Genomic DNA, 27,908 nt, shown 5'->3' with positions numbered 1-27,908 from the left:
TGCCTAGACTCGGAGCTGCTCTGGGGTCTGCTATAAACCTGCTTTTGCTTCCTGAGGTTTTGGCTGTGTGAACACTGGAATGTTGGGGAGTGTCGTTTAACTGTCATCATGGTCTATCTCACTCACCTGTGTGGCTTGGGGTGAGCAAGAAGGCGGGCACAGCAGGCAAGGACACGCCCACCGAGTTAAGTTTGCTTATCACCTCCTTTACAATGCTCACCATTCCCTGCTAACCCCATTCTGACACCCCTCCCCCCACCCCATGCAGAAAGGAAGAAACCTCCCTTGGCTCCAAAATGGCATCAGGAGATACAAAGTCGAGCGTCAAGCATGCCCACCCCTGTGCCGAGAGGTTGTCCCTGCAGGAGGAGGAGGGAGATGCTGAGGACTACTGCACCCCTGGAGCCTTCGAGCTGGAGCGTCTCTTCTGGAAGGGCAGTCCCCAGTACACACACGTCAACGAGGTCTGGCCCCGACTCCACATTGGTGATGAGTAAGTTCCAGGCTCAGCCTTACGTTTCTGTTGCCCTGGGGAATTCAGCGTCACCCCATCCATCGCTCTCTGCCAGCGCCTAATGACAGGCCTGGCTCTCCTGGTCAGCTGTTCTGTGAGACATATATTAGTTAGTGCTCATCTCCACTTTACAGAAAACCCAGAAAAGAGCCTTAAGGAAGGCAGGCTTATTTTTTTCTTGTGCATAAGTCCAAAGGAGGCTAGCTGGGGCTAGCATGGTTGGTACAGGGGTCCAGAGACAAGGGCTTCTGTGTGGTGTTTCAATATCATGAGGGTCTAGTGTCTTATTTAAGGTTGTTCAGGACCCAGAATGCTCACAGGGCTCTGTTATGATCCATCAGAGTCGGACAACAGGGAGTTAGGGGAAAGGAAGTAAAAAGGGCCGCTTTCCAAGGGAAGCCTAGCCTAAGACGTCGCCCGCAGCTGGAAAATGTAGTCTTATGCTTTATCCATTAACAACGGTAGGAATAGGAGCACCCCAGAGTATGTGCCTGCAAAACAGCAAGTCAGAAACTCAGCTCACTGCCCCTTTTATAGGACTTACAGTCTATTTCCCCACTTCACACACAGGTGAGAAGTGTCTGCGGCAGGTGTTGATGGCCACCATTTAGGGATCATTGTATGGTAGGCACTATGTTAAGTACTCCGCAAACATGACCTCATATTTGGTTTTTGTGGTAACCCAATGAAAGAGAATATCTCAAGGTAAGGAAACTGAGTCACAGAGCTATTTAGCAAGTACCCCTATATTCTAAACCTTAATGAGAGAGAGAGAGAAAGAGAGAGAGAGCAAGAGCAAGGCTCCAATCTACCCCCACCCTTCTGAACAAGCTCCGCCTGTTCTTGGAGCAGACGGGCAGGACCCCTGTGCATGTGACCTTAATACCCAGATGGATGCTCAGAAAAGCAATGGTAAGCTGTTTAGCATGGGCAGTAGCCCTTGTCTTATCTTTTTCCCCTTAATTTTTTATTTTTAAGGTATAGGAAGTTAGAAAAATTGCATGCTGCCTCCTACTAAAGTAAACTAAAAGAGGGTCAGTAGTGCAAACTGTAAAACAAGCATGGCACCCATGCCTGCAATCCTGGCACTCAGAGACAGGAAGATCAGGAGTTCAGGGTCAACCTTGGCTATATAGTAAATTCAAGGCTAGTCTAGGCTTATAAAATGCTGTCTCAAATAAAACAAACATACAATCTCTCTTTTTCCATTCTTAATTCTGCCAATAGCAAGCCTTCAGTTTGAGTTTTTTTCAAAAGCATTTTTATTGTGTATGTATGTGTGTGCATACATGTGAATGCACGTGCAAACCACAATGTACACATGGAGGTCAGAGGACAATTAGCTGGAGTTGGTTTCGTCTGCACCATGTGGGAACCAGAGAATCTGAACTCAGGTCATCTGTCTTTGCCGCAAGCACCTTTGTCCGTTGAGCCATCTTGCTAGCCCACCTATGTTAAATTCATGTGCTCTGTTTACTTTCTGTGTGCTATTTCAAAGGTTAAAAAACATCATACATGCACACACACACACATACAAGGCACTTTCATTTAACAGATTGATTTTTCTAAAGAATTTCTTTCATTATGTATACACATGTATGCCTTCAGGGACGGGTCCATGTAAGCGCAGGTGCTCTGCCTACCAGCCTCTGCCGGGCCAGGGTTCTGAGGTCTCGGATCCCCTGGAGCTGTAGTTACGGGCAGTTGTAAGCAGTCTAAGATGGGTGCCGTGAACCATTGGGGTCTCCCACAAGCACAGTATGAGCTAACGAGGCAGTGTGCTGAGCCGTCTCTTTAGCTCAAAACACAAATGGGTGTTTTGTTGTGTTTGTTGAGACAGGGTCTCAGTAGCCCAGGCTTAAACGGTTTCTTCTTTAAAAAACAATTTTTTCCATGTTTGCTGTTCTGCATTTTTAATATTCCACAGTACAACTATGGTACAATTTGTCCTGTCATTCCCCATCGAGAACATTAGGGAAACTTAGGCGAGGGGTACACGGAACTCGTTGTACTGTTTTCTCTTAGAATCCAGCTCTACTGGGATATAATTTATGTACCATAAACCCCATCCTCTTAAATTGTACAATTCAACGATTTTATGATATTCGCCGAGTTGTGCAACCAGCGCCTGCACATCTAACTGCAGCGCACTTGTATCACCTCGAGAGGAAACCAGGACCCACTAAGCATCCACTTCTTACTCCCATCTTCCTCAGCCCCTTGCAGCCACCAGGCCACCTTCTGTTCTTACACATTTGCCTGATCTGGACATTGCACACCAATGAAGTCGTATGATCTGGCGGGCTTTGGGACGGGCTTGTTTTCCCTCGGTGTCCTCTTCACTGTTCATCTGCACTGTAGCGTGTGTCAATGCTCGATTCTCTTTTATTGCCAAACAACCTCTATGTTATATTTGTGAATCTTCCATAAGTCAAATTTAGCTGTCATCAAGGAGGAGTGCATATATACACTCTGATCTCAGATATCACTTTAGGAAAGGTAACTCACAGGAACAGGTATCAGTGCATAAGGATGTGAGTGCAATACTGTATATACATAAGACTGACAGAAAACAATGGGCTCCTGGGAACACGGGTGGTGGAAAACACACCTTCAGGTCTGGGACTTATCCAAATTCTACCACTATGCAATCAGCTTAGACTTAAAGACACAGGCCACTCCCGCATCTCAGCTGCCTTCAACACAGCAGTTATTTTTCTGTGTTACAGTCCACAGAGGGCCTACCTCGGACGCTGCCATTTCAAGTTCCATGGTCACTGGCGTACTGCTGGGATCTTTTTCTCTTGCAGCAGAAAGAAAAGAAAGACATGGTTACACCATGACCTGACCGGACCTGGTGCATGTCACATTTTGTTTTATTTTTGTTTACAAGGAACTCTCATATATCTCAGTCTGGTTTTCCAATCCTAGTCTTCCTGCCTCTCCCCGCCAAGTGCTGAGATCACAGGCGTGTGCCCCCGGGTCCCAGCTGACACGTGCCATTTTTATCCATATTTCATTGGGCCAAATAAGTCCACATCAAAACATCCTGTTGACAGGGTCAGGAAAGCAGAAGCCACCCTGGGGAGGGAGAGCGAGCATTCTAAACAGTACTAGTACCTGGCACTACCCCTGGAATGATGTAGTTAGTGGCTTTGGGACAGGGTCCTTTGCCAACTCTGGACCTATGTCCTCACTTCTAAAACAGTCGCTGAGAAGCTGCAAAGCCTAAAAGAAAGCACTTTAGCTATAATAAACTAACAGACAAACTCAAACATCATTGTTGCTGTCATTAGTGAAACATCCAAAAATGTAGGTGCAGGCCAGCCTGCAGGAGGCTGGCCACCAGGGGAGGAAGAGCTGCCTTCGGGGCAGCACAGTGAATGACTGAGAACGGAAGTGTTCTGCGCACACACATATATATACATGTATACATACATGTACACACATACACACATGTATACACATATGCGCACATATGCACACATATACACATATACACACTCACACAGATATACACACATGCATGCACACAGATATATATACACACATGCACACTCATATACACGTATACACACTCACACAGATATACACACATGCATGCACACAGATATACATACACACATGCACACTCATATACACGTATGCACATATACATACACATGCACTATAGTCACTCACTGACCAGGCATCTCTGAATCAGTTGTATGTGATCTGACCATAGCAGAGAACAGAAGCCAGCTCAGCCTCACACTTGACCCTGACCCTGGACTCAGTATAATGCCCACTTATCAAGTTTCACAGGGTCATGGAGTTCACGGCCAAGCAACCAGGTGAGGCTCTAACCCCAGTTGCAGGGTGACAGGAAAGCCTGAGTTTCTTGGTCTCCCTGGAGGTATTGCCCAAAGCCCAAAGCTGTCTCCACAGGCATAAAGCCTCCGTTTTCATTTAGCATGAGTCCCCACCCACTCATAAAGCACCTACAAATTTGAAAGCCAGATGCCAGACTCTGGAGGACAGTGTGGAAGGCTATCTAGACTCAGGAGTAAGAATAGACGGGTATTCTTGAGACACCAAGACCACCCACCAGTGACTCTTGGCCAGGGTTATTCCCAAGATGTTCCTTCTTTCTCCCTCAGGCCCTCTTTGTGGAGACCTGTGGATGACTGAGCTCTCAGGCCACAAGTGTCTGGGGCTTCGGCCTGGCCATCAAGTTCTCTGAGATTTCCTCATCTATTAGATATAGGATTTAATATGTTAAAGACACATTAGAGCTTATTGCGATGCCTAGCACTCTCAAGTATGAACCATTACCAACAAGATGGGGCCTTGAAATTGAACAGATTGTGAATAAAGCACAGGTTAAGCACTAGATTTTATGGCAAGGGGAGCAACCAACACCCATCAACCACCTCCCATGACATCCCATGTGGAGTTTAGCACAATGTGGGAGGAAGGCCCCTCGGCACCTCCCCAGACACTCTCCTGGCTTCTCAGCCTAAGGCTTGTCCTCCGAGGAATGCCTGTGAACCTGTGGGTTTCAGGGTTTCTAAGCCTGTGCTCAGTTCTAGGTTGTCTTAAGAGGTTCAGTCCCATTGGGATGCCTAAAAACCTCAGTCCCCTGATACATCAGCCCCATAGGAGGTCCGCTGGGTCTGTAGAGGATTGGAAAGCATTGTAGATGTCCCCATGGGGAAAACTTGCTCATTCACCACCCACTTCCCATAATTTGGTAGGGGACTAAGTCGGCCCCGATGGGAAGCACTAGCTCCCAGAGGGTGGAGAAAAGCCCCCCCCCCCATATGCAGGGTACAGAGTTCAAGTCCCCATTGTGTGTGGCCACTGTCTGGCCTTTGGCAAAACATTTTATTGTTCTAGGACTTGGTTTCTTTATTTATTAAATAAAGGATGGTTTCAAAAGTCCCTGTCTGGCTGTAACATACAGTTCTTTTAAAAATCGTCCTATTTAATAAATTAGGCTTTATTAGGTTCAAGCACATACTTGTGTTATTACTCTTAAGTCATTTAAATTAGATTCAAATTAGGTTAACCAAGTGTTGCCCTCCGGAGAGCCAGGGCCTAGGAGATAAGAATAATTCATAGCCTCTTATCAATCAGCAGCCCCTAAACAGGCGGGCGCTTCAGGAACCGCTTGAAAAGCTCGGCACTGCTGTAATTTAAATAGTCTCACTTTAATCTCCTTCACATCTTTCATTTGCTTAGCAAAACCTTTCTTTCTTTCTTTCCTTTTTCTCTCCACATAGTCAGCAAGAAGGGCACTGTCTTACCACTGTGAAGGAACTGCACAAATCCTAGGCAGGGCAGCAGCTGATAATGATGAGGTGACATGGAGTAATTGAGAAATTTCTCTCCTCACAGTGGTGTCCCTTTGCTCTTAAAATGGCTGGGGCCCAAGGCAACTCCCACCAAAGCCTCGTTTTAGGGGGAAACCCAAAACCCTTCTCAAAGAGCCAGGTCCCTTACAGGCAAATGCCTGTGTCCAGGTCTGATTCCTTTGTTCCCAGCCAGCTAGTAATCTCAAAAGCCAGGGGCATCTGTCTCCTGGGCCTGGAGCTGGGGAAAGTGGGAAGGGAGGAGGGGGCCTCTCTTAGATGTGTCTGGAAGGCTGAGACCATCTTCCCACACACAGACACAAAATTATTAGGGCCTCAAAGTACCAAGCAAAACTGACACTTGACCTGCTACTCTAAGGAGAGGCATGGCCAGGGTAGGATGCAGCAAAAATAGGCCAGCACTAACAATTTCACAGGCTGCATATTTCCTAGAAGAACCAGAAAACCTGAACTTTGAACTTTCCAACTATTACAAGTGGACACTAGTCACAGATAGCCAGAGAAAGAGGCCTGAAGCCTTGGCCGGGGCTTCTCATGCTAAATTAAGCTCTCTCTCCTGCAAGGTTTGAACAATGTGAAAGACTGTCACTGTATGGTAAACCAATGGCCTTACTTTAATTACCAATACATTAAGTTTCAAACATGGGCTTCCAGCATTTACTTTCATTCCTTTCTTGGACTCCATCTTGGGGAAAAAAATGTGGGGAGTGAAGCAGCATGGGGAAAGGTTTCTAGTTGTTTTTGTTGTTTGGTTTGGTTTTTCTGAGATAAGGTTTCTCTGTGTAGCCCTGGCTATCCTGGAGCTCACTCTGTAGACCAGGTTGGCCTAGAATTTAGGGATCTACTTCTGCCTCCTGAGTGTGGGATAAAAGGCATGCACCACCACACCTGGCTAAGGTTTCTGTTTTCTAACAAAGGGTATCTCTGTGTAAGCTTTCCTCCTGCCTCAGCATCCCCAGGGGTAGGGAATGACGGGTCAGTCTCACCATGGCCAGCAGGAAGAGATTTCTAACAGGAATTAAAAATTCAAAGGAATTAAAAATCTACCCTATGTCTCTGTAATAACTTGTCTCTCCTGAGTACTAAGGAAATAATATCAATAAAATCATAGTATGCAATTATATAGTAAATGAATGTAGGGTGCTCATTACTAAATTTAAAAAAAGACATAGACTAAAAGAAAAAAAACCAGAATTCCCTATAATCCCATTCTACAAAGATAAACATTCTGATATAAAACTTTCCATTGCTCCCCCCATGGAATTTCTTTAATATGGCAAAGAAGCTGGAGCAGAGCACAGCTCAACTTCACAGGCCCTGTAAAGAAGGCGCTATCTGTGTAATTGGGTCCATTCGGGCAGCAAAGAAACGGGAGACCCCGGAGGCTTTAGTCTAGAGAATTTAGTTCACGCAGCAGTTTAAGCTGTTGCCCTGAATGGCCTCAATGTGTTCAAGACCAGCAGGCCAGTTAGCCAGAGAGCCAGTGAGCCAGAGAGCCAGAGAGCCAGTGAGCCAGAGAGCCAGAGAGCCAGAGCCAGAGTCAGTGAGCCAGAGAGCCAGAGATCCAGTGAGCCAGTGAGCCAGAGATCCAGTGAGCCAGTGAGCCAGAGATCCAGTGAGCCAATGAACCAGTGAGCCAATGAGCCAGAGAGCCAAAGAACCAGTGAACCAGTGAGCCAGTGAGTCAGTGAGCCAGTGAGTCAGTGAGCCAGAGAGCCAGAGAGCCAGAGAGCCAGTGAGCCAGAGAGCCAGAGAGCCAGTGAGCCAGAGAGCCAGAGAGCCAGTGAGCCAGAGAGCCAGAGAGCCAGAGAGCCAGTGAGCCAGAGAGCCAGAGAGCCAGAGCCAGAGTCAGTGAGCCAGAGATCCAGTGAGCCAATGAACCTGTGGGCCAATGAGCCAGAGAGCCAAAGAACCAGTGAACCAGTGAGCCAGTGAGTCAGAGAGCCAGTGAGCCAGTGAGCCAGAGATCCAGTGAGCCAATGAACCAGTGAGCCAATGATCCAGAGAGCCAGTGAGCCAGAGAGCCAGAGAGCCAGTGAGCCAGAGAGCCAGTGAGCCAGAGAGCCAGTGAGCCAAAGAGCCAGTGAGCCAGAGAGCCAGAGAGCCAGAGCCAGAGTCAGTGAGCCAGAGAGCCAGTGAGCCAGTGAGCCAGAGATCCAGTGAGCCAGTGAGCCAGAGATCCAGTGAGCCAATGAACCAGTGAGCCAATGAGCCAGAGAGCCAAAGAACCAGTGAATCAGTGAGCCAGTGAGTCAGAGAGCCAGTGAGCCAGTGAGTCAGAGAGCCAGTGAGCCAGAGAGCCAGAGAGCCAGAGAGCCAGTGAGCCAGAGAGCCAGAGAGCCAGAGAGCCAGTGAGCCAGAGAGCCAGAGAGCCAGTGAGCCAGTGAGCCAGAGTCAGTGAGCCAGAGAGCCAGTGAGCCAGTGAGCCAGAGATCCAGTGAACCAGTGAGCCAGTGAGTCAGAGAGCCAGTGAGTCAGAGATCCAGTGAGCCAGAGATCCAGTGAGCCAATGAACCAGTGAGCCAATGAGCCAGAGAGCCAAAGAACCAGTGAATCAGTGAGCCAGTGAGTCAGAGAGCCAGTGAGCCAGAGAGCCATAGAGCCAGTGAGCCAGAGAGCCAGTGAGCCAGAGAGCCAGTGAGCCAGTGAGCCAGAGAGCCAGTGAGCCAGAGAGCCAGTGAGCCAGTGAGCCAGAGATCCAGTGAGCCAGAGAGCCAGTGAGCCAGAGAGCCAGTGAGCCAGTGAGCCAGAGAGCCAGTGAGCCAGAGAGCCAGTGAGTCAGAGAGCCAGTGAGCCAGTGAGCCAGAGAGCCAGTGAGCCAGAGAGCCAGAGAGCCAGTGAGCCAGAGAGTCAGAGAGCCAGTGAGCCAGAGAGCCAGTGAGCCAGTGAGCCAGTACTTACTGCTCCAAAATCCACCTACTAAGAATGCACTCAGCCCAGACTCCATTGGAGGACAATGACATCAAGGCCATCCCCAGGAAACAACACACAACAACCACTACAGTGTTACAGATAGTAAATTAAAAAGGCTGTACGACACAGACCATAAGCAAACAGGCACTTGTGACCAGAAGCCCAGACCAGACGCAGGCTGACCTCTGCTGACACCAGAATGGGAGGAGCCTTGCCTGAAGGGATTGCTCTCACTGCCCCGAACAGAATCCAGCAACATGGCAGTGGCTGGTTTTTCCAGCTGAAAGAAGGTGGCAGTTGCTCTGCATGGATCTATATATTCAGGCCACATATGACTCCCTCCTGGCTCTGCATAAGAACACATAGGGAAACAGTCTTGGCTGCAGAGGCTGAGGGATTTGGGGTGGGATCAGGACAACAAAGGTCTCAGTGTGTGGCCCAAAGAAATGTTCCTTCCTTCCTTCCTTCCTTCCTTCCTTCCTTCCTTCTTTCTGTTTTTGCTTTGTTTTGTTTTGTTAGCAAAGCCTGTCTATTTTTGTGGTTCTGGCTGCCTTGAAACTAGCTATGTATACCAAGCTGACCTTAGAATTCACAGAGATCCACCTGCCACTGCCTCTTGAGGGCTAGCATTAAAGATGTACACCACAGCACCCAGTCTAGTATGCTTTCTGTTGCTGTGAATAAACAATATGACCCAAAGCAATTTGGAGAGGGAAGGGTTAACCTGGTGTACAGATTACAGTCCATCGTCAGAGAACTCCAAGGCAGGAACTCAGGGCAGACGGAGGGAAGTGGAGCAGAGACCGCAGAGGAACACCACTTCCTGGCTTGCTCAGTTACTTTTCTTACACAGCCCACACCTACCAGATCAGGGATGGCACCACCCACACTGGACCAGGCTCTCCTACCTCAGCTAAGAAAATATCTCACAGTCGTGACCATAGTTCAATCTGCTCTGTGTAGTTCTTCATTTGGCGTTCCCTTTTTCCCAGGTGATGCTGTGTTAAGTGGACCGCTGAAGCTAACTATGACCTATGGAGTTTGAAGCAAGCTTTGGGGTGGGGGGACTCTAGAGGAACTGGCAGGATATGGGGATAAGGATGAGAAGGAAGAAAGGAAGGAAGGGCTCTGACTGACTGAGGAAACCAGGCCACATGAGAAGGGTTTTGCTGCAGTTAGAATCCAGAACTTGGCCATGGTGGGAACGAGGAAGATTTTAGTCAAACCAGGGATCCACGATGTTCTCAGAATAAACTGCACAGGCCAGGGATAGTGGCACTTGCCAGTGAGCCCAGTACTGGGAGGCTAAGGCAGGAAGAACACAGGTCCAAACACAAACTGAGCTACATACAGAGGCCCAGTCAGTAACGACCGAATCACAGGAGCCTCCCAGGCTCACATCCAACAGAAGGAGTCTCTCAGGCTCATGTGTGAAAGAATGTCCCACCTCGTTCCTAAGGCAAATTAACGAAAATGAGACACCCTTTCTTTGCCTATGAGATCCACAAATAATAAAAATTTTGGAGGGGCTGAAGAGAGATGGCTCAGCGGTTAAGGGCACTGACTGCTCTTCCAGAGGACCAGCAACCATATGGTGACTCACAGCTGTCTGTAACTCCAAGAGCTGACACCTTCATGCAGACATGCATGCAGGCAAAACATCAGTGCACATAAAATGGAAATAAATTATTAAAAAAATAACAATCGGATTGTAGGGGACAGACAAGGTGGCTCAGTGGTTCAGAGCACTTATCACTCTTACAGAGGACCCAGGTGTGATTCCCCGCACCCGCCCAGTGTCTCACAACCGTCCTTAACTCCACTTACTTGCTACACTGACACACACGCATGTAAAACATCCATACACATATGCAAAAAGTTTAAGGTATTTTTCTCTTAATTGGTATGTAAAACTGAGCCAAGTTTTCTTAAGGGCCACTTACCAATTAGGAGTGAGTATCAGATATAGCTTACCTAATTATGATTCATGTGTCTGGCGGGTCAGGGGAGGGGTCATGTGAGGTACATGTAGAGTCCAATGTACAGAGAACGGCTCTGGAGACTCAGCCCTCTCCTTCCACCTTTATGTGGGTTCCAACAGTCCAAGTCAGCCTGTCAAGTTTACACAGCATGGGTCTTCACCCACTGAGCCATCTCACTGACTCTCAGGGAGATTTTAAATTGCCTGTTCCCCTGGACCAGATGATTCTGCTTTAAAAGGCTCTTGTGCCAAGCAGTGGTGGCACACACCTCTGACTCCCAACACTTGAGAGGCAGAGGCAAGTGGATCTCTGAATCCTGAGGCCAGCCTGGTCTACATAGAGAGTTCCAGGTCAGCTGGGGCTACAGGGAGAAACCTTGTCTCAAAAACAAACAAACAAACAAACAAAAAACCCCAAATAAATAGAAGTCTCTCACAATGATATAATCAGACATACTCCAGGCTGAAGTGGCAGTGGCCGTGTGTACCTGCTGAAGGCTATGAGGTGACATCAGCTGCTCACAGGACACTGCCATGAGGTGACTTGAGCTGATGGTCACAGCACTCTGTCACGTCAAGGTGTTTGAAAAGTTTGTACAGATGTCCTTTGGAGACACCTCTGGCACCAACTACCACAATAAATATCAAAACGAAACAATTTAGTTCTTTGGTCTCCAGCACATCTATTTACACTCTGCCATAGCCGGTGTGCTCAGTATCCCTCCCACCCCTTGAGAACATTTCAATTTTATATTTATTTATTGTGTATGGTGTTTTGCCTGCATGTATATCTGTGTGCTACCTGTGTGTAGTGCCCTCCTAGACCAGAAGAGGGAGCCAGATCATCTGAAACTGAAGTTACAGACAGGTGTGAGCTGCCATTTGGGTGCTGGGAACCAAACCCAGGTCCTCTAGAAGAGCGGCCAATGCTCTTAACCACTGAGCCATCCCTCCAGTCACAGTGTTCAGCATTTTGGCACTCAACAGTGTCATCTTGAGAACTGTGCAATCATGTTATAAACAAACAAACTCACATTTTAAGTACATCTAGAGTTTTGTGTTGGATATTCATAGTTGTCCTTGGTCATATGCAGCTATAGGTTGGGCATACCCACCAGTTTATTGAGCATTAGCATTATATAGGACAATAGTTATCTTTCAATTCGGTTTTGCTTAAAAAATGCTAGTACCATCTGAGCTCTTGGGAAAATGCTGGTGATGGATTTAGCTTACTGTGGAGTGGCCATGTATGTCAAACTCTAAAATAAAATAAAATAAAATAATAAAATGTAGCATCAGAGAATAGCTCAGTGGTAGACAGGATACATGCTTGGCTTCTTGCTAGTGGCCTTGGGTTCAGTACACACACACACACACACACACACACACACACGTATAAACACACACTTACATGCATATTCACACACATGCACAAGCACACATACATGCATACACATGTACAAGTATACACACACACAGGTACCAGCACACATACATGCATACATATACACACACACAAATGTACAGGCATACACACATATGCACAGGCTCACACACAAACACATAGACACATGCATACACACAAACAGGCACACACACATATAATCTTTGAAGGACAATAAGACAAGGTACAACAAAACAAGGTATAGATCGGGCCTGATGGTACAGGTCTGTAATCCCAGGTCCTCAGGAGGTTGAGGCAGGAGGATCACAAGTTCAAGAACTGCCAGGGCTACAGAGTTTATGAGACCCTGTCTCAAAATAAAAACTAAAAAGAGGGTCAAGGAGATTCCTCAGAGGTAGAGCACACATGTAGCACCTATGAGGCCCTAGGTTTCATCTCTAACACTGATGCCTCTAAAAATAAGTATGCCTATATGGTATTGTATCAAAAACATGTCTCTATAAAAAGGAACCTTGTGTATAGAAAAACAACTGGAAGATCCTACATTAAAAGACTAATAATATAGTCTTTATCTTTAGTGGTGTAGAAAGACTGGTGAATTTTTGTGTGGGTTTTATTTTCCACATCCTTGCTGGGCATGCTATTTCTGGAACCAGATGGCATGTGATTTTTTTTTTTTTTTAAAACACGTTGCTTAGAACTAGGATTTTCAGAAAATGCCCAGACAGTAAGGCTGCTTTATCATCTAAGTTATTTTGTGTGTGAACACATTCATGCCTGTGCACCTGTGATACATATGTGGGAGGATGAAAGTAATACTCTTGGGTGCACATGTGGAGGCCATAGACAGACAGCACAGGTCCTGCTCTATCTTGTCCTCTTCGGGTTTCCAGACAGGGTCTCCCCCTCACGCTGGAGCTCATCAGTTCCGCTGGCCTAGCTGGCCAGCAGGACCCAGTGGTCCCCCTGCTTTCGCCTTCCCAGTGCTGGTTCTGCAGGCACACTGCTGAGCTGAGCTTTCTCAGGGGCACTGGTGATCGATCAATCAATCGGTCGATTTGATTCAGTCCTCTTGTTTTCCGGGCAAGCACTTTACTGAGTGAGACCCTTCCCTAGTCCCTCCTCATCCAATCTCTAGACGTAAATTCCTGGGTCTGTTTGTTGTTGGTTCCCTGGTGCCTTTCCCTGTAATCAGAGGAGGCCCAGAAGAGAGACACTTGGTCTTTCTTCTGTTCCCATCACTTCAAAACATCCCTGGATTTCTCTGTTCCTTTCCCATATAACTTATCCGAGCCAATTATGTATCTGGCCCTCAAATTAAAAACAACAAAACACAATACAGTATCAGACATAACCCTCCACCCACACTCCAATTTCAGTAGCTGCTAAGATGGGAATCTCGCCCCACTGAGGCCTGGACACAGGGTGTCTAAGGTCTAGGAATCACTTGTTTGTATTTGTAAATTTTCCATTCTGCTGTAAGTGCTCTTTCAAAGTCTCAACCTGACTCCCAGCTCAGGAAAGCCCCCATCGTGTTGTATGAGGACACCACACACACACACACACACACACACACACACACACACACACACACACCAGCTCGGGGGCATAGAGCTCTGAGAACAAATGAATCTTAGATGCACTCTTAGCTCTAAAGCCGAACAGGCCCTTTCCTCCTAGATACACAGGCAGCTGGGCGGGGTGAGTGGAGTGGTGTCACCCCAGCATGTGCTCTGTGCTATCAACCCTTGACCCTTGACCCTTCAAAGCATCAAAGTGCAAACTGCAATTCATTCAGATTGCTACGGGATTCTGTGGAGGCTGTTGCCGCCCACAGAAGGAGCAGTGTTTCTGGTGGGTTAGAGCTTCCCTTCAGGAACAGTTAATTTTAATTTTTCCACCAAGCTCAACCTCAAAGTGAGGCTGATTGCTACTCAGCAAGATAGGCCGAGTTATCGGAGGCTTTAATTGAGTGCAGGTCTGTGTAAGCATAAGCTTTGTTGTGTGTGTGTGTGTGTGTGTGTGTGTGTGTGTGTGTATACACACACATATATATATATATGTTTGGGGACAAGAAGAAAGATGAAAAATCAGACCTTTCTAAGGGAAATGATGGAAGCTGAATATTCTCTGCAGCTAGGATGCCAGCACCAAGGGCCATCTTGGGGAGGGGGATTATGGGGCCTCAACTCTCCATGCGGCCTTCTATTTTGGGGGACAGGATCTCACTATGCAGTCCTAGCTGATCTGGAACTCACTATTTTAGACCAGGCTGGCTGATCTCAAAATCACAAAGATCCACCTGCCTCTGCCTCCTAAACACTGGCATTAAAGATATGCGCCACCAAACTGAGTCCCCGATTTGTTTGTTTGTTTGTTTGTTTGAGGCAGGGCCTTACTTTGGTCCAGGCTGGTCTGGAACTTGTAACAATCCTCCTGTCTCAGTCTCTCTCCCAAGTGCTAGGATTAAAGGCATGAGCTACCTACCCCCTCTGGCTGGACACACAGACAGCTCCTGTAGGCTCCATGAAAAGTCCTGGCATGGGTCCAGTGCCTGTGCTTGACTCTTTTCAAGCTCTAGTCTCCACTGCTGTTCCTCTCCGGGGAAGAAGGACAGGAAGGATGGAAGGAGGCTTGTTGGCAGGGGACTTGGCGTGTGTTGCTGATGTGAGTGAGGCTCCTCCTGGCCCAGGGTGCTGGCCCTTACTCCTGTCCAATATGGTTACGTCTGTCCACACCGTTTGCCAGTGGCCTTACTCTGTGCAATGGCTAATCTTGGTTATGAACTTGACTCACGTAGGAAAAAAGGACTCTCAACCGAGGCTTCGCCACCATCGGCCTGGCCTGTGGGAATGTCCGTGGAAGCATTTTCCTGATGGCCAGCTGATGGGGTGAGAGGACCGCTGTGGGTGGTACCATCCCTAGGCTGATACAAGAAAGGCAGCTGACTTGTGAGCCCAGGATTACTCCATGATCTCTGCTTCAGTTCCTGCCTCAGATTCCTGTCTTAAGCTCCTGCTCTGGCTTCTCTTGTTGACGGCTTCTAACCTGCTGTAAACTCAATTCAACCCTTTCCTCACCAAGTTGCTTTTGATAATGGTATTTATCACAGCCCGAGATGAACGGAGACTAGCGTGGATCGTCAAAGGAAGCAGAATGCTTCTTTGGCACTCTAGTGCTAAGGTCTGACACCTTGTTACAGGCTGGTCTTTGTGCTATTGAAGGACATACTTTCTTTTCTTTTTTTAAGATTTATTTATTTTATTAATATGAGTACACTGTAGCTGTCTTCAGACACACCAGGAGAGGGCGTCGGATCACATTATAGATGGCTGTAAGCCACCATGTGGTTGCTGGAAATTGAACTCAGGACCTCTGGAAGAGCAGTCAGTGCTCTTAACCGCTAAGCCATCTCTCCAGCCCAAACATGGCTTCTTCAAGCCAAAAACAAACAAACAAACAAACAAACAAACAAAACTAAACAAAAAACCGGAATATAGTTCTCTTTGACCCCCCAAATACTGATCCCGATATCCAAGTTCTTCTAAGACCCAAAACCATATTCTCTTCAAATCTCCCTCTGCTTTCCTCTTCTCTCCTCCCCACCACACAGTCTGGTCCTCTCCTCCTCTCCCCATTTCCAGTCAGTCTGTGGAGACATCATCCCAGACCAAGCCTCCCTCTCTTGCTTATACAACAACAACAGTCAGCGACAGACTTTTCTCGTTTCTGCTTCTCATTCCCCTCACATCTATCTTCATAGGGCAACCAGACTGGTCTTTTAAACAAATAAAATGCTCACCCCTTTCTTAAACTACCTCTATACTACCATGTGGTTGCTGGGACTTGAACTCAGGACTTCTAGAAGAGCAGTCAGTGCTCTTAACCTCTGAGTCATCTCTCCAGCCCCAGCAACCTTATCTTGTTCCTAGAAATCCTGCTGAAAACTAAGTAAGACTCTCACTTGGGTTAGAAGTAGTTCCGTAGAACAACGAAAGCCCAGCTAGGCAGAGGGTTCAACAAAGCAATCAGTCCCCATTCATATTGTGTTCTCCAACCCCGTCAGCATCCATTCAAGAATTCTATCCAAGCCCAACGAACCACCGGTTTAAAGCCACCCCCCCCCCCCAGCTATGACCTCCAACCCCATTGAAGTTTGGAAGCTTTAGAACACAGGCCTCTTTTTAAAAAATGTTCTCCCGGGGTCTCGTGAAGCAGGCTCAGACGAACAGATTGTTTCAGTTGCCTCTGGGGAGATCTGGCAGGTCCATCTCCAGGGCCTGCGGCATTAGGTGAATGATCCAAACGGAAAGGGCAAATGCCTGGGCTGCGCCTACCTGAGGCGGGGCGTAGGGTAGGTAGCTTTCTCATAGTCAGAGAACCAAACGGTGCCCAGCGACGTGGGGCTCGGGAAGAGAGCTGCTTTGGGTCTTTGCTAGCAATTGCCCTGCGATTACTGGGTCCAGCGTGGAAGGCGCGCACCACCTAAAGCGCGGCGACCAACCCTTCTCCCTGCGCCCAGGGCCACGGCGCTGGACCGCTATGGGCTGCAGAAGGCGGGTTTCACGCACGTGCTGAACGCCGCGCACGGCCGCTGGAATGTGGACACCGGGCCGGACTACTATCGAGACATGGCCATCGAGTACCACGGCGTCGAGGCCGACGACGTGCCCACCTTCGACCTCAGCATCTTTTTCTACTCGGCTGCGGCCTTCATCGACTCTGCTCTCCGAAACGACCACAGTAAGAGACTCTCCTACCCTGCCCTGCCAAGGCCCCGCCCCAGGTTGAAACCCCACCCACCAGGTCCCGCCCCAGACATAAAGCACGCCCCCCAAGCCGAGGCACCACCCCTCCCGCCCACGCCCTGCCTTCCCCCTGCTAGGTCACACCCCAAGGCAGGCAACGTTCTCCCCTCTGGGCCCCCCCCCCAACACCCCTCCCCCAGCCCAGGATCTGCCAACCGGGCCCTGCCCCCATGGGTCCGAAACAGGACCTACAAGAAAGTGATTCTCAAACCTCAGGGATTGGCTGAGCTAACTGCCTCGCCATATGTGTTGCTGGTGGGGTTCAGGCTTGATATCAGTGTTGGGATAGGAAAGGGGGAAGCTTAGAGGTCAGGGCTTGTGGCTGAGTCTCCATCTCCTGAGGAACAAGCACTCTCAAAAAGGCCGGGGTGAGCCGGCGTGGAGTGTGGGGAAGGTGACACACGCCTTTAATCCTAACACTCCGGGAGGCAGAGGCAGGCAGATCTCTGTGAGTTGGAGACCAGCCTGGTTTACAGAGAGAGTTCCAGAACAATCAAGGATACAAAGAGAAACCATAACTTGAAAAGCAAAAACAAAAAACAAAACAAAACAAAACAAATTAAAGAAAGGCCAGTGTGGTCTGGAAGCACTCAAAATCGAACTGTAGCCAAAATGCTAATGGCACTTGGACACTAACTAAACTTGACTAGAGCCAAAGCCTTCAGTACCAGAAAACATTTAAGAAACTGGCTTGCTTGAGAATCCATGTACAGACTTAAAATACTTCTGCTAACCAAGCGCACCCACAGACTACTCTCTAAGATACCCACCTTTTAAAAGTGGAAGGCTCAATATAAACTACACTAGAGGATGTGGGCTCTGCAGCCACAGAGCCCCAGTATCCCTATGGACGCCACTGGTCTGTTAAGCCAGAGTCCTAGTGCTTGCCCACGAAAAGCAGTGTTGACTGCTCTCATGCCGAGAAAGCCTCAAGGCTATTTTGGAGAGAAGGGCATAGCTTTGGTGAGCCTAAGTCACCACTGCTGGGTACACTTCAGCACATTCCGAGAAGGCCAAAAGGACCTCTCGTCTCCCCAGTCTGCGCTCTGACCTCAGCCTCTTGTCATGCCCCCTTCTGAATCACCACTTAACTCCGGGGATCCAGTTACCAGACGCCGTTCTTGCCATAAGAGGTTGGGATTACAAGGCTCACTGACCGACTGACCTGCTTCAGGGACTTGCAACGGAGGGCTAGGCCTTCGCCAAGTCCGCCGGACGTAGACCTCGATGGCTCCTCGACCAGCCATAGCCACCCACAAAATTTGTCATCATTCTAGCTCAGAGGACACTATGCCAATGGAAATCACCCACAGAGCTGACGTGCTTGAATTAGAGGGATGTATCATTTTTGACCTGTCCTTTAATGGTTCTATTTATGGACCATCTTTTGTATCCTGTACATTCTGAGTTTCCACACAGGATCAAAAAAAAAAAAAAAAAAAAAAGGCAACCAACCTCTGAATCATCTCCATGAGGTAAAATTCACCTCATTGTATTTGAAGTTAACTGAAAACATATTGGGTGTGTGTGTATAGGGATGGGGGGTGACGTTGTGCACCAGCCCAGTCCTTCAGTATCTGTTTCATGTGCTCTGGTGCTGTTTTTATGTCTTAGAACTCCCTCTTAATGGAAGGGGCAGGCCTTGAGGAAGACAAGGCCGGGTTTAGCTTCTCATCACAAAGCTCAGTAATGATGTGATTCCTCCAGTGATGAAAATATTTACCTTGAGCCGCTATAATGAGGAGCAGCAGCGGAATACACAAAGCACTTGACACGGAACCTGGAGCGCAGGCGGCCCGCGGATGCACTCGACAGAGAGGCTGTGCACCGCGGAGCGTGTAACGATGCCAGCATGTGCACCTCATCATCGGGAAGTTTCCGATCCTAAGTGGAAAAAAAAAAAGAGAGGGAAAAAAGGCATTCCGACTTTGAACTTGTATGATACACTCACATGAAAGCTTGTCTTAGGACCCTGGCACCCTGTTTAGGAAGCTGCCTCACTGCCAAATCGGCGAAGATGTGGGCTCTGGAGTCGGGTGTTCAAGGCCTGCTGGGTGGGAGGGATCACAACATCAGCAAGAAGGTAGCGGGGTGACCGGGGTGACCGGGGCTGGAGCGTGACCTTGGTGACCGGGTGCGAGAAAGAGAGCTTGCAGCAAGTGAAGGGTCAAGAGGGAAGAGAGTATACTCAAGTCAGTGAGTGCGCAGAAGCGGAACAGATGAGTCAAGTGTGCCCATAAAACAAGCCGGCTGGGATTAGGAAACTGATAACCACGCGTGGGGTGGGGGAGGGGGACTGGGTCCCGTTCTCAGTGACCTTTGAATTTGGAATGTCTACAGACTTCCCCAAGCCAGGGCCTGAAGTGCCAACCCTTTAGAACCCAGCCTCCTATCAATAAACCGGCTGCTCGTGATGTGACGCAGCAGGATGGAGGTTTTGGGCCTTCGAGGCCGGGCCACCGCGCGTTCATTCCCGCCAGCGTTTCTGGTGAGAATCGATGCCAGTGTGGCAGAATGTCTGACAACTTGACTGTACTGTCAGACTGCTCACGTTTTTTAAGAGCTGTCAGAGGGCAAACAAGAGTGTCGGGGTCATCTGCTTGTCATCTGTACCGAGTGGGCAGAGGGACAAAGGAGGAGAAGGCTGGTTAGCTCCGCTCCAGCATTGCCACAGACTCCAGGGGAAGTGGGTGACAGGTGTTTGGCCTGCCGGCCACATGCAGGGGGTGGCCCGATAGTTGTCTAGTCATGCACTGGGGAACGGAGGGAGGGACACTGCTGTGGAATTTCTGAGCCAGACCTGGTCGCATCTTTCCTATTATACTCCTGACATAATGGATGTTGATAGACAGGCTGGCCCAAAAGCAGGCCTTTCTCTTTCTTCCCTCTTGCCTTCTTTCTTGCCTTTGTTGGCAAGTCCTAACCTAAAATACCCACCTGTGCCCCCGCCCCTCACAGCCGGCTCTTTTTGAATTTGATTTTTATTTTATTTTTTTATTTTTAGTAACACTGAGAACTCAGGGCACCACATTTCCTGTGTGATTTTCCTTTTTTTTGTTTTTTATTTTCTTTTTTCATTTGTTATTTTGTTTGTGTGATATAGGGACTTGTTAAGTAGTCCCAGCTATCCTAGAATTCAGGATCCTCCTGCCTCAGCCCCGGGGTGCCGGGATTACAGGTTTACACCACTGCACCCGATTTCTTGTTGAAAAATCACCTGCTGTAGTGCTGTGGAGTTAAACTCGCAGCCTGTCATCAGCCTCTGGGGTTCACTCCTACCCCCACTCTGCGCCAATTTGACCTTTCCAAAGAACTAGGAGACCTCCATCACGATGGAAAAATCAGTTCGTAACTCAGTCTGTTATCCTGCCCGGTAGCTGAGAAAACAGGCCCTGCAAAGCCAGGGTCACAGAACGAACCAGAGGCAACACTCACAAGCCAGGGAAGAGCCCCTCCCCCCCTTAGCCTCCCACGAGGGTCTTTTGTCCTTAATGGGAGAGTCTCTTTGGCGACTGTGCCATATGAGAGGTCACTGAGTGTCATGGAGGAGGAGACAGAGCCGGTGACTATAGGACCTGACACGAGTAAATTCATCCTTCTTCACTGGGGAAAGAACTGACAAAATGCCGCCCCCGTGGCGGAGCTCGGATGCTCACGGGGAGCCTGGGAATGGCTAGGTTAATGAAATCTCCTAGGAAACGCCAGACACCGCAGCTCTGAAGATCCCAATTCAGTATCACAGCTTGCCCGTCAGTCAATTCTTTGTCCTTTCTTTTCTTTCTCATTCTTTAGTTTTTGGAGACAGGATTTTCTGTGACACAGCCCTGGCTATCCTAGCATTGGGTCTGTAGACCAGGCTGGCCTGGAACTCAGAGATCCATCTGTCTCTGCCTCCCAAGTACTGGGATTCAAGGCATGTGCCACCACCATTCTTTGTCTTAAACAGGTCCCGGCCTGCTTTTGAAGCCATCATACAATCTATGACAGAGCCCGCAGATGTGGCCCAATGGTGCGGCATTCCCTTAGCTTTGGGGTGCATCCCCAGCACTCTCAGGAACAAAGAAGGAAGAGGCAGAGGCAGATGGATCTCTGAGTTTGGGGCCAGCCTGGTCTACACAGCAAGGTCCAGGCCAGCCACAGCTACATAGTGAGACCTAAACTCAGGATAAATAAATAAATACTTTTAGAAAAATAAAATCTAGGCTGTGAAGATAGCTCAGTGGGAAGTGCTTGCAGTAAAAACATGAGGATCTCAGATCACATGAGACCCAACTCGAACAAACAAACAAAAACCAGACGAGGGAATGAAAGTGCTCTGTGATATCAGGGCTGGGGGTGTGGAGACAGGCTAATCCCTGGTGCTAGCCTACTAGCAGGGTCCAAGCCAGTGAGAGACCTTGCTACAAAAAACAAGGTGAATAGTTCCTGAGGAACAGCATCTGAGGTTAACCTCTGGACACACACACACACACACATCAGATCAAGTGGGTATGATTATATAGATGAAATCATCTTTCTGGCAGGAATTTGGTTCTCTGGGGGCATCTAAGCTATAGCTAGGCCAGATTGTCCCCAAGTGTTTGTTTTAAGGTCTCCTTCCTTTCTGTTGGACCCACACCTTGTCCTCCTTCTCTGAGGACCTCTACACCCCCACATCTGTCTAGGGTGGAGAAGGAGCTCTCCTTCCCTGTCTGCACTGCTGAGAAAAGCAGCTTCCAAGGTGGTGAGTGGGCAGCAGGCAAGGGCAGTCCCTAAAACCAGGGAAGGAAGGTGGCACTGATGAAGGCCACCTGATTAGGCCTGGACAGCAGGTAGGTCTGTGGGCCACAGTCTTGGCAGGTATGTCTTTCTGATGATGATGATGATGATGATGGTGAGGAGGAGGTGGAGGGAGAGGAGGAAGAGGAGGAGGGTTTGTCTGGTGATATGTGCACAGAGGTGCACGCCTGTAGAAGTCAGAGAACATTGGCAGGTGTTGATTTTCTCCTTCTGAGTGGGTTCTGGGGATGAGACTCAGGTCATCAGCCTCCCAGTGAGCATTTTCACCCAGGGAACCATCCCACAGGCTCCTGACATATATCTGATTTGAGTGGCAGAAGCTCACCTTTTGGTCACCACTGAAAACAAGTAGTTGAATGTAGTAGAGTTTTTGAAAGTTTATTTTGAGATAAGGTTTTACTCTGTAAACCAAACTAGCCTCAAGCCTCGACTTCATGATAATCCCGATGCCTCATAGGTATGAGCCACCATGTCCAGGTAGATACCTTAGAAACCCTGAATTTAGACTTTCTCCATGCAGTGGTGGCGTCTCTCCTTCTGGTAAATAGTTTACGGAAGCCAGCATTTTTTCAGACAGATTGCAACCTATCAATGGGTCATAAAATAAAAATGGTGGATGTGCCCACTGTTTCTTTTCTGCCTTTTTAATTGAATAGATTAGAAAGAACAGAAAATAATAGCCCAAACTGCATGTAGTGAAGGTACGTATTATTTGTAAAACCTTTATCTAGTTCACACACTGGCAGCGAGGTACAGAGCAGTTCTGGGCTTTGGTGTCACACTGCCGGGGCTTGGAGCGCGGTCTGCCATTGTGTGACTGGGACAAGCCACTTCTCTGCATATCCTCCAGCCACCTCATCTGTAGGATGGCGATGACGGTTTGACTGGAGCCATTGGATGGTTGTGAGAACTGACTACAAAAAAAAAATATGTGGAAGTAAATGCTCCGGCACTAGGCATCCTGGTGCACACCTGAGACTCTCGCCCGCCATCCAGGGAGGCAGAAGCAGGAAGAGTGAGAGCTCAAGGCCAGGTCTCAGAGGTGCTGCAGGACCCTGTCTCAAAAGCACATAAACCAACAACCCATAAAGTACCCAGAAGAACGCCCAGGGTAACTGAGGTTACCCAGGAGTTAGTCAGCTGTGAATTGAACCAGGAAACAGTCTCTTACCTCAGGACCCTGCAGGGGCTGGTGGTGTCGAGGTTATAGAGCCTCCAGGTTTCTTGAAGTTCAGGCAAGGACTGGGAACAGGCCTCACTCACTACCTCGGTTTTCCACCACCAACACTGGGCCTCAACAGTGGGATTTGGCAGAGTCCCAGAGCCAAGAGGGAACAGGACCTCTGTCAGGAAATTGGTGGGGCCCAGGGGCACCTGAGACCTCCAGAGAACAACCAGCTCTTGCCCTGGGTAAGTGGGCCTCTTTCTCCAGGCTGATAGCTCTAATGAGAACCACATTTGGCTCCAAGCACTCCGGCAGAGCTGAGAGCCCCCTTCTCTCCTTCCCAGCCCCCTCCCTCCCTCTCCCTCTCCATCTTCCTTTCCTGTCTTCTTTCTCTCTGCCTTCTCTCCACAGGCTTCAGGCTCCCCCAAAGCTTAATGGGTTACAGCTTTCATCTGTTACAAGTGTTTAGTTATGACAGGAGAGGAAGAAACCCATCAGTTATCAGCAGAGCTGGCCAGAGGCCAGGCAGCTTCTATCTGGAGCACTCTATTGGGATTAGAACACCAGAGGTAGATGTTCATCTGCTTGGATGGTCACGCTGGATGAAAATGTGGACCAGTGCCCCCTTAAAGACACAGGGGACCGCTTCCTGCTCTCCTGGCTGGCTGGGGGTAGACAGAGAAAGGCACTAACTGTGAGGAGTTGGAGGGCCTCTCTGTGCCAGCCTCCCAGCCCACCAGTGGTCCTTGCAGCTGGTCATGCATAGGACTTCCCATCGCACTTGGAGTGAGAACAGGAGAACTAACACACCTAATGTGTGGGGGATTCTTTCATTTCTTATGTTGTCTTGGCTTCTTGCCCTTGCCTGGGTGTGGTCCCATGGAGAAGGGAGGGGTTAAAAGGGCAGAGAGCCACGCCCATGCAGAAACTGTCCTCAGGCAACTTCCTGTTTACCTTTCCGAGCATCATACTGAGAGGCGGGAAGACGGGCTTCTCTTGGGTCACATAGCCACAGACACCCCAGCCAGCCAGCTGAACCTCAGTAGAGTCCCTCAGACATGGGAAACAGCCACCCCGGGGAGAGGGAGAACAGAGAACCAAATCCCACTGCACAGTGGCACACAGTGAGGGCCTCCATCACAGTTTTGCATTAAGATGCTTCTTCTGGCCTCTGGCAAGACATTGCACCTCCTGAGCCTGTCTCTCCATCTGCAAAGCAGAGACAACGATAGATAACAAGGTTTAAAGCCAAAGCTGAAATGAGACAGTACACCAGTGGGTGTACTGGGCGGGCTCTAGAGCGCCACCAAGTGGAGACCTGAGGGACCTGGCTGCTTGTACATCATTTTTATTGTTTGACTGAAGACATTCTAAGGGAACTGCCTGCCCCTTCCCCAGTGTGTGGTGACAGACATAGCAATAATTATTTGTATATTTGGTGCCTGTGACATTGTCATGCTAAGGCACCATTGTCTTTGTGTATGTGACAAGGACTAAGTTAGCATGTATGCTAACACTGTCGTCATGAGTCAATTGCATACAGGTTCTGTTAGCAGAGCTGTGGTGATGCATAGCTGTAATCTCAGAGCCCTGGGGGTGGAGGCAGGAGGACCAGGAGGCTGAAAATATTTTGAGATACATGGTGGATTCAAGGCCAGCTTGGTACATGCAGGACCAAACCACACCACACCACACCACCAGAACTCCTCTGGAACTAGTATGGAGATGGTTAGATTTAGCTGGTGAGATGTTCATTCCAGGACTCATGGCTTTCACAGTTTGAAAGCCTGGCCCGTCACCGTATGACATTTTCCTAAACTGGCTTTACACTTACTGATCTGATTCTGCCCCTTCACTTGACAGCCAGGGAAACTGAATCTTTCGAGGCTGCGTAGCTTTATCGTTTGTCACCCAGCTGGCAGTGGAAGGGAGTCTAGGTCTCCTGTCTGCAGGTTAGCAGACTCTCATGTGTCCTGAGTCCAGACCTCACGAGGCCTTTGGGGGCTGTGGGAGCGAGCACTGGCACACTCAATGGCCGGTGATGTTCATAGGTGAAAAAGGCACACAGGTCTTTATTCCAGGTCCCCTCAGGGACCCATCTGCCCTGTATTCTGTTTAAATTGTTTAATCCTGGCACTTGAGGGACTGAGGCAGGAAGAGGTTGAGTTTGAGAACATCCTGGGTCACACAGGGAAACTCTGTCCAAATAAATAAATAAATAAATAAATAAATAAATAAATAAATAATAGTTAAACCAGTAGTTTCAAAATATGTCCTTGCTAGGGCCAGGGGTCTAGCTCAGTGGAAGAGCAGGTATTGAGCACACACAAGGCCCTGGATTTGATCCCCCAGCATCAAAAGGAAAAGAAAGGAAGGTGTATGCTCTGAAAATAGTTTCTTGCTGGGGATGTTGCTTGAGGATGTGTTTGCCTTGCATGTGTAAGGTCTTGGGTTTTATTCCCAGCGTGGGGTGGGAGGATGCTTACAGAAAGAAAAGAGAACCATTTATATACTGATGTGTAGAGATCTCAAATGTCAACTGTTAATGAAATAAGCAAGATATAGAAAAGGTCTTTTGAAGGGCTGCGAATGTAGGTCAGTGCCTGTCTGGCAGGGGTAAGACCCTGGTTTCCGTCCACAGTAGAAGAAAGAGGGAGGGAGGGAAGGAAGGGGGAGGGGAGGGGAGAGGGGGAGGGGAGGGGATGGGAGTGGAGGAGGCAAAGGGAGATTCTTTTAGGCAGATTCTTCTCCGGAAGAGGAGAGAAAGGATAGGGGTCACCTGTGGCTCTGGAGAGTCAAGGAACCTGGTGAGTGTGGTCTGGGGTATGCTTTGACATTTGAACCCTGCTAAGCATGACTGAATAAACATTAAAACAGACAGACGCTTCTGGGAGGCCACTCCCCGAGGCTTAGAGATGGGCCATCCTCGCAGAGGCTTTGGTGCCTTCTCTTACCAAGCAAGAGTTGAAATGTCTGCCTTTGACCAATCCTATCACGTGCTCATCAGCAAGCAAGTATGGTGTATAGAGACTGCCTTCCCAACACCCCTGGGAAAGAGACAAGTGACTGTGCCCCCATTTTGCTGATGGGGAGCTGTGGCCCAAGTCAAGCTATGGGCACAGAATAAATGTGAGTCAAGGAACCCCACCCCGTTCAGCACTGGCTTTCCTGTCCCCTCCGCCTGCAGGTAAGATCCTGGTTCACTGTGCCATGGGCCGAAGCCGGTCAGCAACTCTGGTCCTGGCCTACCTGATGATCTACAAGAACATGACTTTGGTGGACGCCATCCAACAAGTGGCTAAGAACCGCTGTGTCCTGCCCAACCGGGGTTTCCTGAAGCAGCTCCGAGAGCTGGACAAGCAGCTGGTGAAGCAGCGGCGACAGGCCGGGCCAGGGGACAGTGAGCTGGGGCTGTAGGGAGCCTCCCCAGGGAGGATCAGAGACCCCGGGCACCCAGAGCAGAAGGCCGAGGCGCGGCTGCACCGTCCGCACCCGAGGCTTTGTTGGTCTTGTTGGTCGTGAAGATGAGACAGCAAAACCAAAGGCTGGGCGAAGCCGGGAGGATGCTCGCTGTCTCCTCCGAGACTGTTTGCCTCATGGTGGGCTGGCCCAGTCAGCCACAGGGGCAACTGGGGCAACTGGGGAAGGAAAAGCTCTTCTCCTGTCCTTTAAGTTGGAAGCAAAAAAAGGGTTTCCTTTGTTTGTTTGGGCTGGTTTCTTGTGTGTGTGTGTGTGTGTGTGTTTTAATGTGTGGGTGGGTATTGTGTTGTGATTAAATGTTTGGCTCTGAAAGGAAAAAAAATCACGTTATTATAAAAAGATAACTTAAAAAAATAGAGCTTGATGTTTTTTTTAAACCACAGAAAATTGCCTGGTAAGCTGTGTGACCAGACAGGCTTTATGACTTAGGAGGAAGCCTCCGCGGAATCACGTTTCTTTTTCAGGGACGGCCTGTGTACAAGTGCGCATGTGCCTGGCAGGGACCGGCAGGGGCATCCTGAGGCCCTGAACAGCAATGGCTTTTCCTTACATCACAGCCAGAGCTGCCATCACCCAAATGAGTTGTGGTAGATCTGGACAAGGAAGAGTGTAACTTCACAATTTGGGAGAAAAGGAGAGGCGGGGTATTTATTTTTAGGAGACCAGAACACTCCTTTCCCTTTGGAAGTGCAGGGGAGGTGGGGGGGGGGTTGGTTTTACCCACACCCGCAAGTATTTGCAGACATGTGGTTTGCATGGAACGGGAGGGCAGGGCAGCCAGATGAGCTGGGGTGTGAGCTGGTCTCTCTTGAGAGTTAAGTTGGCACATGATGGCCACTCTTCACCCTTGAGACAGCAGCAGCAGCAGCAGCTCAACCCGGCATGCGGGCTTTCAGAACCAGGAGCCTAGAGTGAGGCCACTGAGAGGAGACCAGCAACGGTGCACCACGAACAAGAAGGAGGCCTGGAGAACGCAGGGGTCGGGAGGCTTCTAATGCCTGCTGGGGAATGATGGGAAGCGCCTACATCACCAGTGTGAATTAGAGAATCCAAGAGATGTTCTTCCTGGAGGCGTGCTGGAGTCCAGGGCAGCGGGGTAAAGCCATCCAGGCCACTGTGACCCCTTAGGGAAGCTGTTTTACTTTCATGCCACTTGTAGCTTGGGACCTTGGGGTTAGGATGGTTTCCAGGAATTCTGAGGATGCTCTGGGTGCCACCTCAGTCCAGGAGGATGGGTCCTCATCTTAACATAGGCAAGGGAGATTACCAGAGACTCACTTAAGTTACAATATTGGTTTCCTAATAAGTTAAAAACCTGAAACATTGCCACAACGTTGCAAAGGCGACAGGCAAAGCTGTACGCCAACACACGGAGTCACCTGGTCAAGTCAGGAAGCAAGACTGAAGTGGAGACAGTGCTAAGATGGCCAGATGCTTGGCTGGACAAAGCAGGGCTCTGGTGGTTCTGAGGGAGAGAACACTGGACAGGTAGAAGGCCTGCAGATGGAC

General features: G+C 49.0%; 1 protein-coding gene across 1 annotated transcript; it reads left to right on the top strand.

Annotated features, from left to right (window-relative positions):
- On the top strand, positions 1-26,719 carry Dusp29 (dual specificity phosphatase 29). Its single transcript, XM_052189871.1, has 3 exons — positions 1-493; positions 16,690-16,910; positions 26,107-26,719. Exons 1-3 carry the CDS (start codon positions 297-299, stop codon positions 26,334-26,336), a joined length of 648 nt encoding a protein of 215 aa, XP_052045831.1. The 5' UTR covers positions 1-296; the 3' UTR covers positions 26,337-26,719.
- Positions 26,720-27,908: the final 1,189 nt, after the last annotated feature.

Source organism: Apodemus sylvaticus, chromosome 8 (genome assembly GCF_947179515.1).
Source record: "Apodemus sylvaticus chromosome 8, mApoSyl1.1, whole genome shotgun sequence".
NCBI lineage: Eukaryota > Metazoa > Chordata > Mammalia > Rodentia > Muridae > Apodemus > Apodemus sylvaticus.
The sequence above is the reverse complement of the archived record's forward strand: the minus strand, read 5'-3'. Positions and strand labels throughout refer to the sequence as shown.